The 19,170-nt window shown below is 41.0% G+C and overlaps 1 protein-coding gene across 2 annotated transcripts in view; it reads right to left on the bottom strand.

Moving 5' to 3' along the window:
- The window catches only part of syde2 (synapse defective 1, Rho GTPase, homolog 2 (C. elegans)), a 176,340-nt gene extending 157,525 nt beyond the window's left edge, over positions 1 to 18,815 (bottom strand). For both annotated transcript variants that reach the window (XM_068036595.1, XM_068036596.1), the window contains exons 1-2: positions 16,978 to 18,815; positions 2,561 to 3,253 (exon numbers count right to left, since the gene is read on the bottom strand). In XM_068036595.1, the coding sequence (XP_067892696.1) occupies positions 2,561 to 3,253; positions 16,978 to 18,589 (2,305 nt within the window). In that variant the 5' untranslated portion in view covers positions 18,590 to 18,815. The remainder of the gene's footprint in view (positions 1 to 2,560; positions 3,254 to 16,977) is intronic.
- Between the last annotated feature and the right edge of the window lie 355 nt (positions 18,816 to 19,170).

Below are 19,170 nucleotides of genomic sequence, written 5' to 3'. Positions count from 1 at the left end.
TGGAAATTTAAACAGGGTACTGCTTGGGTAAAATCTGAATTGCAGTTTATGCAGTTACCGTGTAAACTTTTCTAGGGTTGTTTTCCCCCCACTTTGTAATTAAGTATAACAAATATGAAGGAAATAGTCAAGTTCCACATCAGCATATATTTCAAATAAAAGTTGATAATTACCTTGGTGTTTTAAGTTGCCTCAGGAATCAAAAATTATCCTTGTTTTTCAGTTGACATTAAAATATTCAATTTAAAAATATAAACAGTGGAGTATACCAAATCCAACACACTATTTTCTACAATGTTGAAAATAAGTTGTATTCGATTTTATTCACGATAAAGTCTGGTGCTTAAGTTTCATGGTAGTGTAGAGTTTTTAATTACTTTCAAACCTGTACAAACACCAATATAAACACGTGCCCTCACATGATGAATGAGGTTTGCTCAATACCCATATTTCAGTTTTAATAAAGAATGCAAGAGCATAGGAAATAAGAGAAGGGCCATACCTCTGCTTGAGCTTGCTCTGCCATTCAATAAAAATCATTGCTGACTTTCTACTTCAACTCCACTGTCCCACCATGCATGTTAAGCAGTTTATTTTGTGGTTTTTATTTCTGCTTAAACCGAAGACTGGAGATTAGAGGACTTTTATTTTGGGCACCAGTGCCAGCAAACATTCCTGAAGTAGAGTCAAGGTTCCTCTAGCATGCCCGGAAGTATCTTAGACAGTATCTCGGATACACATCCACTGCATTGTGGCATTTTCTATATGCCACCAAATGAAGTTACCAACGTAACGTCAAAAAGGAAGAGTTAATGTTGTGAGCAGGAAACTAGTTTGAGACTGCCCAATCTATTTTACTTATAATTTATCAATATCGGCTGCATTGATTCCAGGATTCAAAAGGTGAAAAGAATGTGCCAACACACTGACAGTCTGCAAATAATGCACACAGCCTCAGTCACTAAACTAGAGATACAATGCATCTGAGGTTTACTATGACATGTTTAGCTATATTAATGTTTAGATGGTGAATTGAAATTTTGAAGTGATCGTGGTGAACAAATGATTTAATTAACTCAGCACATTACACCTGTGTGACTATTTTGAAAAAACTATGAACATAGGAAGAGGAGTAGGCCATTTAGCCTGTCAAGCCCGTTCTGCAAGTTAGATTGCTCTATATCTCAACTCGAGTTACCCACCTTAGTTCCATATCCCTCAACACCCTTACTTAAAGATCGATCAATCTCAGTTTTCAAAATTTTCAATTGACCTAGTTTCAAGTTTTTTTTTGAGTTCCAGATTTTTTACTACTGTGAAAAAGTGATTCCCAACGTCACCCCCAAGCAGCCTAGCTCTAATTTTAAAAGGTTATGCCCCTTTGTTCTTGACTCCGTCGACAGAAGAACATTTCTCTTTCTATCTACACAATCAAATGCTTTAATCATCTTAAACATCGCCATTAGATTACCCCTTAAACTTCTACACTAAAAGGAATGCAAGCCTAGTCTATGCAACCTGTCCTTAATTTAATCCTTATAATTGAATCTGCAGTGTACCCACTCTAAGGCCTAAATATCCTGAGGTGCAGTACAACACATGTAGTACTTAAAATACAGTCTAATCAGAAATAAATGTCTCAAAATACTTGTTTAAATTTTTGGGGTTCATCATTTAGTTTAGTTTAGTTATACAGCACTGAAACAGGCCCTTCGGCCCACCGAATCTGTGCCGACCATCAACCACCCATTTATACTAATCCTACACTAATCCCATATTCCTACCACATCCCCACCTGTCCCTATATTTCCCTACCACCTACCTATACTAGGGGCAATTTTATAATGGCCAATTTACCTACCAACCTGCAAGTCTTTTGGCTTGTGGGAGGAAACCGGAGCACCCGGAGGAAACCCACGCAGACACAGGGAGAACTTGCAAACTCCACACAGGCAGTACCCAGAATTGAACCTCGGTCGCTGGAGCTGTGAGGCTGCGGTGCTAACCACTGCGCCACTGTGCCGCCCTTTCTTGCCTATGCATTTAAATATTTATAGCCCAATTCTCTATTGCAGCAAAATGTACACCAGGTTAAACTCCTGCACATCTCACCAACAACAATCTAATCCAATATACCTCTATTGCACAACATGTTACTCCTGCATTAGCAAATAATAGCTAACCCTATAATTCATGAAGAAGTATGGCAAATTTGAACACAATAAAATTGAAGAACCAAAAATGCAGGCACTAGAGGTTCAAAGGCAAGCCTCATCTCCCCCCCCCCCCCCCCCCCACCCCTCCCTCCTAAGCGCAAAGTAAAAATTTGAGCTCAAACCTCTAGAAAACAAATGGCTACAATGCCCAAAACAATCTACATGAAAGAACCGTAACTTAAATTTACTGGAACTTCAGTAATTTTTAATAGAATTACTGGAAAATTTATGAAGCAAAAAAAAAATGAACACAGGACTATACACTTTTAAATTCCAATTGCTGCTGTGATTTATTGCATGATCTTTATTAGGGCAAGGGTTTCCTGTTATGCAACACAGCTTACCTGAAGCTGAAGGTCTGTGCACACAGATCTCCTCCACACCTGCCCCACTCCGAAACCTGCACACGCACATCTGCCTATGCAGCTGCCCATTGTCTGCGGAATTAGTAGAATTCACAAAATTCCCCTGATTCACAATCGCTGGAGCTACCTGGAATTCTCTCTCACTTTCAGAGCAATTTGCAGAGGTTCCCAAGGTCACTGGTCCTTTAATCAAGTCACCATCAGGCAGCGAACACAGCTTCATCTGCAAGCTGTTGCTTGGATTATCAATTCTAGCCACAGAAATCCTGGGATGGGATTGAACTTGTGGTAGATCCACTTCATCTTCTGGAATAGGATTGTACCATATCTCCCCCTCATCATCTGCATCATTTTCTTCACTATGATCCAGAGTGTTCTCTGTAGTTTGCTTTGGGTCTTTTTGTCGGATATGCTGTCTTGGTGGAACTGCAGGCTGCTGCCTGTTTTCTTTGAAGGGGCTTGGGCCACTAGCATAGTTTGTTAGGTCTACTGATACAGGAGCATAGATCTCTTCATTCAAGTAAGGGTTGAGAGTGCTTTGCTGCAGCCAATTCCGTTTTTTGGACACAGTGATGTTGTTTATGTGTGGCCTGTGATCATTGAGCTCGTCAGCTTCAGTGGCTTTCAACTCTCTCTTGATAACGGTAGAGGCATGAACATTTTCACTGAAGTCTGTAATTGGGAGGGAAAAAAGAAAAGCTCATCAGTGTAGCAGTGAAAACATTTGGAATGTTTACAAACATTCAAAACAGGAAAGACATATCCAGATAAAATAATACAAGTCCCATCACACCTCTTAAAATAGATAGCATTCCAAACCCTGCAATGCCAAGTTTACTGAAATTAAACCATACTTCATAAGTGCTATGTACTGTATGGAATTAGATTTGCCAATAGCTAGAGGCAACAATTACATTTAACAGTGTGGTGTTTATTAACTTCAAAATATTTATCTTTACAATTGTTGCATACTTACAGAAGTTCACACTTCAGAGCTGAATCTGCCTAGATCTCTTTACATCTATTTCATGCTGTATAATCCTCAAGTCCTTGGATTGTTTTGTAAACAATCCTACACAATGGGCATCAACAGGTTTTAATTACAATCTTCAAAATTGAGATCGACATTCTTTAAAATCCTAGATGTATACCCACTTTGTGAAATGTGAAAGCCAGTGTTGTTCTACAAATAACAAGTAGCTGAACCTTATCCTATAGCAATAATAAATTGCATCAGATCTGAAATAGTTAAAAAAGGAAAACCAACTGGCACATACTATTTTCTCAGAAACCTGGCCCCAGTAGGTTCCAGTTGAACTATGCATGGACACATTTAGAATTTGGATACAGTACTCAAGTCCTTCAATACTTGGTTTAAAAACACTACAATTGAACACAAAAATAATTTATCTGTTTGCTCCTGGAAAACAGGCAACTCAGGGCTGTCATGTTGTTCTGGGTGTAAACAGAGCCAAGTCTCCTTGACAAAGATCTGTTTACTACTAGTCTTCTCAGTAGTGGTTGGCTGTACCACATAAAATTGCCTTCCAGGCAAATACTTTCACAGGAATGCAGTGGTCACAAAACACGCAAGCACTGCAACACTTCGACGTATTACTATTTTTCAGGGACTACAAATAATAAGCACGTTTGTGCTTGCACTACATTCCAGTAGAATCCAGATAACATTCAACTAGTTCTCAATTCTTTCCCAATGCTGATATTATCAGGTACATCTTACTAAACATGCACTTACTCAGAAATGAACCACTTTTCAACTGGAAATAACTTCTTAAAGAAAAGTGCATGTTAGCTCATTAGGGATGGCATGCTTTTCATTCACATGCATGTCTAAACCCATCAACTATGAAACAAGCACATTTGATTATGCTAAGCATTTATCAGTAATCCAAGTTCTGTTACTTCAGATGGTGGCATAATGATAATGTCACTGGACTAGTAATCCAGAGGCCGACGATAATGCCTTGGGAAACTTGACATGAGTTCAAATCCCACTGTGGCAGCTGGTGGAATTTAAATTAAATTAACAATTAATAAAAATCTGGAATTGAAAGCTAGACTCAGTAATGGTGCCATGAAGCGATCAATTGTCGTAAAACCCCAGCTGGTTCACGAATAGCCTCGAGGGAAGAAAATCTGCCGTCCTTCCCTGGTCTGGCCTACACATGACTCCAGACACACAGCAATGTGATTGGCTCTTAACTGCCCTCTGAAGTGGCCACTCAGTTCAAAGGCAATTAGGGATGGGCAACAAATGCTGGCCTGCGACGCCTACATCCCATGAAAGAATAATAAGAATCAGACTAATCCACATGCAAGACTACGCTGATAGAGCCATGTTTTTCTGTTAAAACCCTATTAGAATTCAGGAAAAAAATGTTTTAAAAAAACTATTTAATTGCTATATGTCACTAAGAGCTGGCGGGCAGCCAAAAAGACGGGGCTAAAGTGTGGCGAGTCGAAGAGACTTAGTAGTTGGCAGGAAAAAAGACAGAGGCGCAAGGGGAGAGCCAACTGTGTAACAGCCCCGACAAACAAATTTCTCTGCAGCACCTATGGAAGAGCCCGTCACTCTAGAATTGGCCTTTATAGCCACTCCAGGTGCTGCTTCAGAAACCACTGACCACCTCCAGGCGCTTATCCATTGTCTCTCGAGATAAGGAGGCCAAAGAAGACGAAGAGCTAGACCTTAGGAAAAAGACTTTATATAGGACCTTTCATAACCACCAGATGCATCAAAGCGCTTTGTAGCTAATGAAGTATTTTTCTGAAGTGTAGTCCCTGTTATGTAGTAAATGTGGCAGCTAATTTGCACACAAGCTCCCACAAACAGCAATGCAATGATGACTAGATAATCTGTTTTGATGATGTAGATTGAGGGATAAATATTATAAACATTGATCAGGACACCAGGCATAAATCGCATGCTCCTCTTTAAAATAGCACCATGGAATCTCTTACGCCCACCCGAGGGGACAGGAGTCTTTGTTTAACATCTCATCTGAATAACAGCATCTCCAACAGTACAGCACTCCCTAAATACTCACTGGAGTGATGAACACAAAAATTATGGCTAAGTCCTGGAGTGGGATTTGAACCCACTCATACAAGCATGCAAGGTATAATTCATGTCTACTAAATATACTATGCAAGTTCAGTGATGATATTATAACAGGGATGCATTTGCAGAATCTGAAATAAAACAATAATTCTCATGCCACTAAGTTTTTCTGATGTTTAATTAACTATCAGGCAATAGTCAGTTAGAAACAGTTTTCTCTTTTGAGGTGGCAAGCTATGAAATACCAGTAGGTCTACCATTCTGCCTTGACAGACGAATTTCTGCCAATTACAAACCAAGCTTCAAACAAGACTCACATTTTGTAGACCAGTATTTCAAAAGACTGGACCATCAATAAATGTTGAGTCTAACAGAAACTTAAGTAGGCATAGCATTTTTAAAATTTTGTTCATTTTTAAAAATTATCTTCCTTTTTTTAAGAAACTAGAAAATTGCTCATCAGGCTTTTCAAGTCTATTAGCAGAAAATGATTTATTGGCCTCCATATTTACAGATTGCTGTTGACTAAACATTTAAAATTGATTTTATTGGATAATGGAACCTCTGCCCTTTTCTCTCCTGTTCACCCCTTCAATTGCATCCAGTGATGGCAATAAATTATCCCAAACAAATATTCGATAAAATGGGTTAGGGATTGCACATCTCTCCAGTTCAATTTTTATCTGTTTTTATGAGCCAACAAACTTTACTACAAAAATCACAGCAGGATAAATGCATACATATACAGTTAATAAATGCCACCAGTTTAGTTGCATTTCAGTCACTGAGCTCATCCATCTGTTGTTTAGCAACACATTAATGTTTTGCAACTCCAGTTAACTGAAGTCAATGCATTGCTCTGGAATCTGATACATTAGATTAGATTAGAGATACAGCACTGAAACAGGCCCTTCGGCCCACCGAGTCTGTGTCAACCATCAACCACCCATTTATACTAATCCTACACTAATCCCATATTCCTACCAAACATCCCCACCTGTCCCTATATTTCCCTACCACCTACCTATACTAGTGACAATTTATAATGGCCAATTTACCTACCAACCTGCAAGTCTTTTGGCTTGTGGGAGGAAACCGGAGCACCTGGAGAAAACCCACGCAGACACAGGGAGAACTTGCAAACTCCACACAGGCAGTACCCAGAATCGAACCCGGGTCCCTGGAGGCTGCAGTGCTAACCACTGTGCCGCCACTGTGCCACATATACCAGCACACAGTGGCAGCAGTGTTTACAAATCTACAAGAGGCACTCAAACAACTCCCCAAGCCTCCTTCGACATCACCTTTCAAACCCAAAACCTCGAGCACCTAGAAGCACAAGGGCAGCAGACACATGGGAACACCACCACCTGCAAGTTCCCCTCCAAGTCTCACACCACCCTGATTTGGAACTTGTATCGCCATTCCTTCACCGTCACTAGGTCAAAATCCTGGCGCTCCCTTCGTAACACTATCAGTGTACCTACACCACGTGGTCTGCAGCAGTTTAAGGCAGCCCACCAGCTTCTCAAGGTCAATTAGGCATGAGAAATAAATGCTGGCCTTGCCAGAAATGCTCACATCCCATGAACGAATTTTAAAAAGTCCATCAAATGTGCCATTTACTCAGGGTTATTCCAAAACCTTTGGCCAATATGCAATCATTGGTAGGCACAATATTGATGCAGCGAGGTTACTTATTACATGTACTGGGTTTTTCTTTTATTTGTTCATGGAATATGAGCATCACTGGGTGTTCTGGCTTGTTTAGAAACAAGCACCACTGCACATGTACAGCAGATGTCCATGTTTAGACTAGCCAATGTATGCAAGCAAGTACAATCTAGCCAGCACAAGTGAAAGGGTTAATATTTAATATACTTTACACATGCTGCATTCAATACACAGAACAACCTGTGTTCAATATAGATAGTTAGCTACTTAGATAGTCAGGTAAAGGCAAACTTAATCAAAACTTTGCACTTCCAACCCTCAATGGAGAGTAAAGACTTTTATTTGTCTATGAAGAATTTAAACCCATGCTTCACAGGTGCAAGGGCCTGATCTGAACATTCTGTATTACTAATTTGAACTTTGATTAATCATTTTATTACAGAAACTCATTTGATGGTTTAGTGATTTATCCAGCAAGCAGCTGAGCTGGAGAGACAAGGAAGGTTCCAAATTCTTTGCTTTATTAAATTCATTGCTGCTGGTTCTGGGAATGGAAGGGAAGGAAAAAGAAAAGTCAGCCAGCCAAGGTTCCTGCACTTGAGCACTATTTGGTAACTTGTGCCGAAAGCGCAAATGTGAGATCGGAAGAGAATGGTATTCAACTTGACTGTGATTTAAAAAGTTACGGATCTTTTTTTCTTATTCTTTCATGGGACATGGGTGTTGTTGGCAAGGCCAGCATTTGTTGCTCATCCATAATTGCCCTAGACAACTGTGTGGCTTGTTCAGCCATTTCAGAAGGTATTTAAGAGTCTGTGGGTCTGCAGACCAGACCAGGTATGGATGGCAGATTTCTGTCCCTAAAAGGACATTAGTGAACCAGATGGGCTTTTACAACATTCGATGATAGTAATGGTGCCATGAAACTGAGGCTAGCTTTCAATTCCATATTCTTATTAATTGAATATTACATTAGCCTGGGCCACTGGATTACTAGTTCAGTGGCATTACTACAGCACACCGTCTCCCCCTACACATTGAACCGGAGTGGAAGCAAGTTATTCTCGATCCTGAGGGACTGCCTAAGAAGGAACATAAATGAATACCCATTTCAGCAAGGTACAGGAGGACAACTGCCATCTGCCTCCCACAAACATATGAACATATGAATTAGGAGGAGTGAGCCACTCGGCCCTGCTCTGCCATTCAACAAGATCATGACCGATCTGATCGTAACCTCAACTCCGCATTCCCCCCTACCTGATAACCTTTCACCCCCTTGCTTACCAAGAATCTATCTACCGCTGCCTTAAAGTATTTGTTCTTAAATGGGCGACCCCTTATTTTTAAAAAGTGACCCCTAGTTCTAGATTCTCCCACAAAAGCTTCCTCTGAACTGCTTCCAACGCATTTACATCCTTCCTTAAATAAGGAGACCAATATTGTACACAGTAGTCCAGATGTCATCTCGCCAATGTCCTGTATAGCTGAAGCATAAGAACATAAGAAATAGGAACAGGAGTAGGCCATTCAGCCCCTCAAGCCTACCTTGCCATTCAATAAGATCATGGCTGATCTGTCCCAGGCCTCAACTCCTCTTTCAGGCCTGCTCTGCAAAGCCGTCAACTCCGAGATTTCAAAAATCTATCTACCTCCTCCTTAAATACATTTAGTGACCTCGCCTCCACAACTCGAGGTAGAGAATTCCAGAGATTCACCAGCCTGAGAGAAGAAATTCCTTCGCATCTCGGTTTTAAATGTGTGCCCCCTTATTCTGTAACTATGTCCCCTAGCTCGAGATTCCCCCACCAATAGAAACAAACATTCTCAACATCTACCCTGTCAAGCCCCCTTAAAATCGTATATGTTTCAATAAGATCACCTCTCATTCTTCTAAACTCCAATGAATAAAGGCCTAACCTGTTCCTGCCTTCTTGATGACAACCCCTTCATCCCTGGAATTAGCCTAGTGAACCTTTTCTGAACTGCCGCCAATGATAGTATATCCTTCCTTAAATACAGCGACCAAAACTGTATGCAGTACTCTAGGGTGTGGCCTCACTGACACCCTGTACAGTGGTAACAAGACTTCCCTATTTTTAAACTCTAACCCCGTAGCAATAAAGGCCAAAATTCTATTTGCCTTCCTAATTACTTGCTGCACCTGCATGCTAACTTTTTGTGTTTCATGTACAATACCACCCAGATCCCTCTGTACTGCAGTATTTTGTTGTCTTTCTCTGTCTAAATAATAATCTGCCTTTTTATTCTTCCTACCAAAGTGGATGACCTCACACTTTCCCACATTGAACTCCATCTACCAAGTTTTTGCCCACTCACTTAACCTATCTATATCCTTTGAATATTCTGTGTTCTCATCACAACATGCCTTCCCACCTATTTTTGTAGCAGAACCTCCCTACTTTTGTATTCAATTCCCCTCACAATAAATGATAACCTATTAGTTTTCCTAATTACTTGCTGCACCTGCATACTAACCTTTTGAGATTCATGCACTAGGACACCCAGGTCCCTCTGAATCTCAGAGCTCTACAATCTCTCACCATTTAGATAATATGCTTATTTTATTCTTCCTGCCAAAATGGACAATTTCACATTTTTCCACATTATACTCCATTTGCCAGATCTTTGCCCACTCACTTAACACATCTATATCCTAGTGTAGCCTCCTTATGACTTCTTCACAACTTACTTTCCTACCTTTGTGTCATCAGCAAATTTAGCAACCATACCTTTGGTCCCTTCATCCAAGTATTTTATATAAATTGTAGAAGCTTGAGGCCCCAGCACTGATCCCTGTGGCACACCACTCGCTACATCTTGCCAACCAGAAAAATGACTCATTTATGCCTACTCTCAGCTTGCTGCTAGCTAGCCAATCTACTATCCATACTAATATGTTACCCACTACACCATGAGATTTTATTTTCTAGGAAACTAGTTAAATAATTTGGCAAGAAAATGAAAAATTGTGCAATTCATGTCCAATACGGGAATCAGATGATTGCATTCACTCAATTATGTGACCTTCGAGATAGCGTTTTCATATTGCAAATATAACCAGGTACATTTTCCAACAATTGAATAGATGTATTGACAGCAAATTGAGGCATTACTGCACCTTATTACTGAATTCGTTGAGGTAATGTAAACTGGTAAATAAATTCTACCAGTAACTTCCCTGTTATATACTTACAAAAGACACTTTAGTTTTATAGAGCATTAACTTATTTGCCCTTTATACTGGTACATCTGATTGAGTTACTTTAGACAGATATCTATAGAAAATGAATTGAATCACAATAATGAACTTGGGTGCGCAATGGAGGACAGCCACTATACTAAAGGATTCTCGGCATGGCCTCATCCTTTAATCAAGCTCCCTGTCACAATTATAGCCTTCCCAACGTACAGCCATTCATCTAATCATGCTTTAGGTCTGTAGATTTTACTGGACAATGCCTTAGCTAAGCTTGGTAGCTCCTTTACACACCAATTAAAGCATTCATAAAACATAAATTAAATGCTTTGATTAATACCCTTAACCCAAACATTCTTCTGTGTAATTAATTCAGACATTTTTGCAGGAGTTGGGGGAAAAAAAAGAAGAGGGGGAGGAAAGAAAAAGGGAATTTGTAGCTTGAGGCTCAACTTAAGACAAGTAATTCAACGAACACATACATTCACTAAAGAAAACTCTGCAGAATGTTCCACATACCAGAGTCAACAGACCGTACGCATGTCTGGAATCAGTGCCCAAGGCTAGCAATTCTTCTCATGACCAGTCTTTACTACTGCAGTAATTTTGACAAACTTCACAGCAGTTATATAATACACACACCCCTTAAAACTAAAGATATTTTTAAATCTACATCGAAAACATTGAATTGTGCACTTGAAATTAGAGATTATATTTTAATGTTTGTCAATATTCCTTTCTAAACAGACTTTATTCAGCTAGTTTATTTTTCAAAAATCTATCCCTGCTCTAAAAGTATTAAAGAAGTCACTTCAGGAATAAAAGTGCGAACCAATCTGTAGTCAACCCATGTATTTCTGACTAAAACATTAATATAATTTCCTTCAATAGCCCTGCTTTTGTAATCCTACACAGTGCAGCAATGTTTACTTTCATCAAATGCAGTATTCACATAAAAAGGTTAAATCGACCTGAAATGCTAACTTAGTTCTCTCCACATTTGTGGAGTCTTTCCAGCATTTTCTGTTTTATTTGAGATTTCCAGTATCTGCAGTACTTTTCTTTTGTTGCAGCATTCAGAAATGAAACTTGCTGGAAATAGTTAAAATTTAATGTTAAATGATGGTAATAATACAGTGCAACAAATTATATACCAGCCACATTCAGCATTCTCCAAGAATTATAACATTTACACTAATTTATGCTCAAGAATGTTTGACAAGTCACATTTCAGAGAAATGGGGCATTACAAAAAGGAAGAATGCAATGGCTTGGCAATCATTTCCTCAACAACTTAGGAGCAGGACATAAAAGCATGACTTTGTTGCTGAAGAGTGAAAGAATAAATACTGTTAGGATTTCAAAGAACGCCTTGCACACAATTCTACAAAATCACAAACTGGAATGTAAACGTAGATATATATTTTCTAGCAAAAATTCAAGATTCTCACAGCATGGTGGATTTTGAGACACCAAAGCTAATGTATTGCTGTCAGTACTTGATAAAAAGCTCTCTTTTTAGCTACAGCACCACTTTAGCCTACATAAGGGGATGCGAACATACAAACATGCAAATTAGGAGTCGGCCACTCGGCCCCTTGAGCCTGCTCCACCATTCAATAAGTTCATAGCTGAACAGATTACTCCACATTACCACCTAACCCTATAACATTTCACCCCCCTTGCTGACCAAGAATCTGTCTACCTCTGCCTTAAAAATATTCGAAGACTCTGCTTCCACCGCCTTTTGAGGAAGAGAGTTCCAAAGACTCACGACCCTCAGAGAAAAAATTTCTCCTGATGTCTGTCTTAAATGAGCGATCCCTTACTTTTAAACAATGACCCCTCATTCTAGATTCTCCCACAAGGAAAAACATCCTTTCCACATGCATCCTGTCAAGATCCCTCAGGATCTTATGTTTCAGTCAAGTCACCTCTTACTCTTCTAAATTCCAGCGGACACAAGCCTAGCCTGTCCAATCTTTCCTCATAAGATAGCCCGTCCATTCCAGGAATCAGTCTGGTAAACCTTCTCTGAAATGCTTCCAAAGCATTTACATCCTTCCTTAAATAAGACCAATACTGTACACAGATGTGGTCTCACCAATCTCCTGTATGGCTGAAGCATACTTACTTTTGTATTCAATTCCCTTCGCGATAAACAATAACATTCTATTAGCTTTCTTAATTACGTGCTGTACCTGCATATTAACCTTTTGAGATTCATGCACTAGGACACCCAAATCCCTCTGTATCTCAGAGCACCGCAATCTCTCACTATTTAGATAATATGCTTCTTTGTTATTCCCACCAAAATGGACAACTTTGCATTTTCCCACATTATACTCCATCTGTCAGATATTTGCCCACTCACTTAACCTATAATATATCCCTTTGTAGCCTCATGTCCTCTTCACAACCTACTTTCGTGTTGTCATCAGCAAATGTAACAATCATACCTTCGGTCCCTTCATCCAAGTCATTTATATAAATTGTAAAAGGCTGAGGCCCCAGCACTGATCCCTGTGGCACACCACTCGTTACATCTTGCCACTCAGAAAATGACCCATTTATGCCTACTCCCTGTTTCCTGTTAGCTAGCCAACCTTCTATCCATGCCAGTAGGTTACCCCCTACACCATGAGTTTTTTTTTTGCAATAACCTTTGATGTGGCACCTGATCAAATGCCTTCTGGAAATCTAAGTACAATACATTCACCAGTTCCCCTTCATCCACAGCACATGGATGATGGGGCAAGTCTTGCAAAAAGGCAGTGTCACGAATTAGTGGGAGTATCACAGTAAAAGAATCCCACCGTACAAATTTTCCCTCCTACCCAGGATAATGTTCTCCAGTGAGGAGCTCCAGAATGAAGCAAGAACTCTGGCAGAGTTCATCCCATCCATCACCCTCAGTACCCTGAAGCTAATTCAATCATGCACAAAAAAATCATTTTTCCAGAGCTTTCCCTGGAAATTTCCTTCATTAGAAAGAATGTGCATATTTCCTTTCCAGGCTTATGCTGAGTTACCCAATTTTAGCTCAGGTAACAAAGGAGGACTATAAAAAAAAAAGCACCCTAAATCGGGGAAGAAATAAAACAGCCAAATCCCAGGACTCTCATTCCTGCGCATGTGTCCACCATTTATAAAAAAGCCTCCTCCATTAAGATAGGCAAAATATTGCATGGCTACAAACTTTGAAACTCTATCACTAGCTACTGTCTTCAGTAAAGGTGACACAGGAGAAATCTAGAGGGAGAAAAACAAACTAAGGTACAAGACAACTCATGGCAGTAACACAAACATGCTATGGCAGGAGGGAATGCACAAAAGAGAGTGATTCCTCAGGTTGAGCATTCACCATAATTGTCATGCCATCAGGACAGAGAGGGGGAAAATGGGCTCTGAAATGAGTGTCATTGTCAAAGATCTCCCCAGAAAAAAAAGCTTAGGGTGGGAGAAAATTAGAAGGCAGCTGAATACAATTTAATTAGACTGAACCCCATTTAGATACTAAACTTCGACTATACATGCAGCAATCTCCAACAGAAATCCCATGCAAATTTGGAAGTTTTCATCTTTCTGTTCAACTTAATATGCTACAAAGCACAGTACTGCTGCTGTACTACTACTACTACTACATCTCCCATCACCTTGCACAGGAGTAGTCAAAACCAAGTACACTCTTCAGGCAAAGTATAATATGGCCAGGCCATATAAATGTAATTCAGTGTCCATTTGAAGTCTACATTCTGTACTTATTTTCATATAATACTTGGATTCAATGTTATAGTTAAATAGCAAACCTTAGAGAATTTTGGGAAGTACATCTGTCTGGAATACAAGGGTTTCTGTGCAATTCGACTGAGGAGCTGGGAAGCACAGGGTCACCACTGATGCATGGCTATAATTAGGAGTGACGTTAATACACGAAGTTTCTACTATAAACGGGCATAGAAATGTATATTAGAACGGTTGACACTGAAGTTTAATATGTGACAACAGGAAATAAAGCTTTATAGACTGGAAATGTACAGGCATAAAATTCTGTGGTCTTATACTGAACTAAATGTGACAAATGCTCAACTCTAAATATAGTCCTGCATATTGCACTTGGTTACGAGACCTATCCAACATTAAATATCTAATGGCTGTAACGCTGAATTAGCACACTTCAAAAATGTTTTCATTGTACCCTTAAGCACAAGAAAACAAAGAATTGTAATTGTGTATATGTAATTATCTTAGCTTAAATCAATAAACAGAGTTCTTTAGTTCACCACTAAAGATGAGAGGAATTACAGAAATGCACTCGGGAACAATTTTGTTAAACACAAGTCTGGTCATCAATAGCACAGCATAACCTGTTTAGCACGATATTTTCATTGCAAAGTTAGTATGCAGATACAGCAAATAATAAAGACTAATGGACCGCTATCCTTTATTAGGAGAGGAATTGAAAATAAAAGTAAGGATGTTATGCTTCAATGATACAGGGCATTGGTGAGACCACATCTCGAATACTGTGTGCAGTTTTGGTCTCCTTATTTAAGGAAGAATGTGAATGCGCTGGAGGCGGTACAGAGGAGGTTTACTAGATTGATATCTGGAATGAACGGGTTGTCTTATGTGGAAAGTTTGGACAGGCTGGGCTTGTTTTCACTGGGGTTTAGAAGAGTGAGGGAGACTTGAATGAGGTAGTTAAGATCCAGAACGGTCTTTACAAGGTGGATGTGGAGGAGTCCAGATCTAGGGGGACACTTTAAAAATTAGGGGTTGCCCTTTTAGGACGGAGATGAGGAGAATTTTTTTCTCTGATGCTTTTGTGGTTTTAGAACTCTCTGCCTCAGAAGGTGGTGGAGGCAGGAATACTGAATATTTTTAAGGCGGCGGTAGATATATTCTTGTTAGGCAAAGGAATCAAAGTTTATTACGTTTAGATGGGAGTGTGGAATTCGAGACACAAACAGATCAACCATGATCTTATTGAATTGCGGAGCAGGCTAGAGGGGCCGAATGGCCTACTTCTGCTCCTAATTCGTATTGCATATCATATCACCAGAATACTTGAAGAAAACAATGTGGCATTTCAAGAGTGAACCTGGTTCAGTAACAGAAGGGAAGAGAGTGCATTGCAGGTGAGAAATATTTTAGAGTTCTTATTCTACTGCAGGTAGTGATGGTAGAGTGCAGTGAATTCCTTCTAACAAAGGTTTTTTTTTGGGGTGGCATTCTTTTTTTTTCAGCATGATGCAAATATTCAGACAGCCAGGATAATTTGTTTTTAAACATTGTAAAACTAATGAACCTTTTCCACAAGTCCAACTGTCAATTTTTCAGCATTTTGGATAGACTTGTAAATACAAATGATTAGTGCAGATGAGAAACATTTTCCTGTATGCTAAAATGATGCAGGATATCCATAATAATGTTAACGAAATATGATTTGTAACCTTAGCAGGTAAATGAGATGATAGGACAAAAAGTGTTTTGATAAATCAAATTAGTTATTTAGTTTTACAAAGCAGTTCAAGTAATACGTATTTGTTCTAAAAGACAATATACAACTTCAAGTATAAAATTAGTCATTACCTGGTATTACTCATTCAACTATTACTTTTTTTTTTAAATTTATTCCACAGTAAGTTTACAGCTCAATTAAATCACTGCCACTGTTCAATACTTGACATTTTCTTCATAAGATATTTTCTGTGACCAGATAAGTCACCTACAATGTTATATATGTAAGTGCATAAATCCAATGTGGGCTGCAAGAAAAAAAAGACAGAAAACAAAAAAAAAGAGAAAATACACCCAAGAGCTTCCCAAGTTTCATCTGATAGATATACAGTAATACAGGGTGCCAAAGAATACAGCACTTACCAAGATGCAAAGAGGAGCTTGCAAATGGTGGGGCTGGGAGTAAGCAAATATCACCTCCAGTTCCGCCCTGACCTTTAATTACTAGAGATTTATATTTCACATCAATCTTACCATTAATATTTAAAATGTTTACAAACCAGTAATAAGTATGCAACTAGTACAAAGCTAATACCATACAGTACTTACAATATGAATTGCCAAGTGATTTTCACAAACAATTTGCAATACCCACTTCATTCAGATACAGTAACAAATTCACCATTTATTGCATAGGTATATAAAGTTAGTATATCATGCACTATAATCCAGTGTTAGTGGCAGCCTACCACCACCTTTTAAAATTCAGATTCAATAGTCTTAGGAAAGAAAAAGCCTCCACCACTGTTAGTCACCAGTCAAACAGACAAGAGGCAGAATCCCATTTCCAGACAGCCTATTCTGGAGAGTAAGACAGCAGCTGGATACTGTACGGTGGACAACAGATCAGTGCATAAGGCCCAAGGAAGTGATCCAGTTGCCATAGCAACTGCGTACCTGTCAGCAAGACTCTCTGGCTGGTAGGGGGCGGTGGTGTTTTGTTTCCTTGCACTCTTACAGCATCAGGGAAACTGGTCTTCTGTACTTCTACTTTGCTGGTTGCCTGACCTGGCAATGAACCAGATGGCATAGTGACTTTGACAGACCCACTAATACGTTCTTTCATCTCCAAGGACAGCATGCGTCCTCTGTGCATCCATTCTTGCATTTTGTTGACTGTCACTGCAGGTGGTTTTAAAGAGCATCCCTGGCTATCGTCTTGTCTGTCATATGATCCACAGACCATATCACTGGAATCTCTCAACTTAATCACATCACAGCTAAAGTCATTAAACATCATGCTACTTTCAGCACACTGAATTACATCCTTAACACATTCTGAAGAGTTAACTAAGGACGACTGACTACAACGTGAGCTTCCAATGTTACAGGAAGCCTGACCTTCATTTTTAAGTCCTCTGAAACCATGATAATGCACACTGTGCTCTGACTGTTCATCTTTCAATTCAAAGTCACTGAGACAAGCCACGTTAGCATAATTAATAACCCCATCACTTACTGATCGTTGCAAAGACGGTCTAACTACCACACTAACTAAGTTTGCAATGCTTTTACTGGCAAATTCTCTCTTGGGAGACCCAGTGTGTTTACCTGGCAGAGAATCTGTATCAGATACCTGTTGCTGTGGGCTAACCTCATCAGAAGACCAAGCGTCACTGTCTATAACCCTGACTGATGACTGCGTGCAAACACTATCCTGTGAATGGCAGCTCACATCACCCAATCTATTACTTGCGGGGTTATCCATTGGCATATCATGCATTGCATGTATTAGCAGGTAATAGGCTTCTTGCAACTGGGTCCTCAGCCTCTCTTTTTCCTGGACACTGTCGAGGCTATGCTTCCTGTGCCTGCTACAGTCACATTTCTGGGAGAGGACAGTCTGCAAGTGAGACTGCTGGATTGTGGGCAGATTGGAGCACTTCCAGCCCCGAATGTCGGGCTCGTAATAGCCCTGCAAACATTCGTTATCATAGTAATCATCTTCCTGGCTGTCTAGTGAATGGATGGATTGCCTGTGGCTGGACTCTGGGTGCTGGACAGGGCTGGGATATGCAGGCATGGGAGCGGGGAAAGGGGAGCCCGACACATCCATCAGCTCCAAGTGAGTCAGGGCGCTTGTTGCAAACTTTGCAACGCCGATGCAGAAGATCCCGGTGCCGTTCACCTCCAGCGGGGAGCCCGGTCCCCCCGCCGCATGCACCCCGCTTGTAGGCTGCATCTCCTCGGGCTCAATCCCGGGGTCGTCCGCTTGTACCGGGCTCCGTGGTGCCAACCCGCTGGCGATGCCGGGGAACCTGCTCCTCTTCTCCTCCTCTCCTCCGTTGCTCCCGCCGCGGGAGCCCCGGCTGCTCCGCGACCCTGCTAAAACTTTTGCACCGCCAACCACCACCCCGGGCCCGGCCTCTTGCTGTCGCTGCTGCCGCCGCTGCTCCTCCTCGGGAAGCTTCGCGTTACCTTCCTGGCTCCTCGTCCCGCCGCCCGCCGGCTTCTTGGACTTCTTCCTCCTCAGTTTGGCGAAGAGAGTCCGGCGTAAGGGATCGGCCATCTCTCTCTCTCTCTCTCTCTAGGCTGGCTGTCGCTCCGCGCCCGGCGATGGGCCTGCCGCCGCTCTGGCCGCGCTCCTGCGCGCTCTGACTGGGACTGGGGCTCGAGCTCCCTCCTCGCTCTGCCTGGCGCCTCTCGCGCACGCGTCAGCCATCCTCGAGCCGCGACTCCCGATTTGAAGCTTGCCAACCGCCGCGGCGCGAGGCGGGCAGCGCGCAGGCGCGCCGTCACCACCAACCGCTTCGTCTCCGCCCCCTCATCCTTTGAACCAATGAGAACGCAGGAATTATTCGGGGGCGGAGTTTACCGGGCGAGGGAGGATAAGTGCGCAGGCGCCACCAGGTAACCACCCCCACCCCCCCTCCCCTCCCCCGCCCACTTCCTTACATTGCCCTTACCTGACAGCACACCTGAACGAACATACAGGTGATCGTGTGGAAGAGAAGTGACGGGCAGGGAGGGAGAGAAATTGAAAAAAAGTAGAGGATAAGGGAGAAGAGTGGAGAGGCAAGAAAAGAATGAGGAAACCAAGGAAAAAAGATGAATCATGGAAAGTTTATGGCACAGCAAGAGGCCACTCAG

Source organism: Heterodontus francisci, chromosome 8 (assembly GCF_036365525.1).
Source record: "Heterodontus francisci isolate sHetFra1 chromosome 8, sHetFra1.hap1, whole genome shotgun sequence".
NCBI classification, from domain to species: domain Eukaryota; kingdom Metazoa; phylum Chordata; class Chondrichthyes; order Heterodontiformes; family Heterodontidae; genus Heterodontus; species Heterodontus francisci.
The sequence above is the reverse complement of the archived record's forward strand: the minus strand, read 5'-3'. Positions and strand labels throughout refer to the sequence as shown.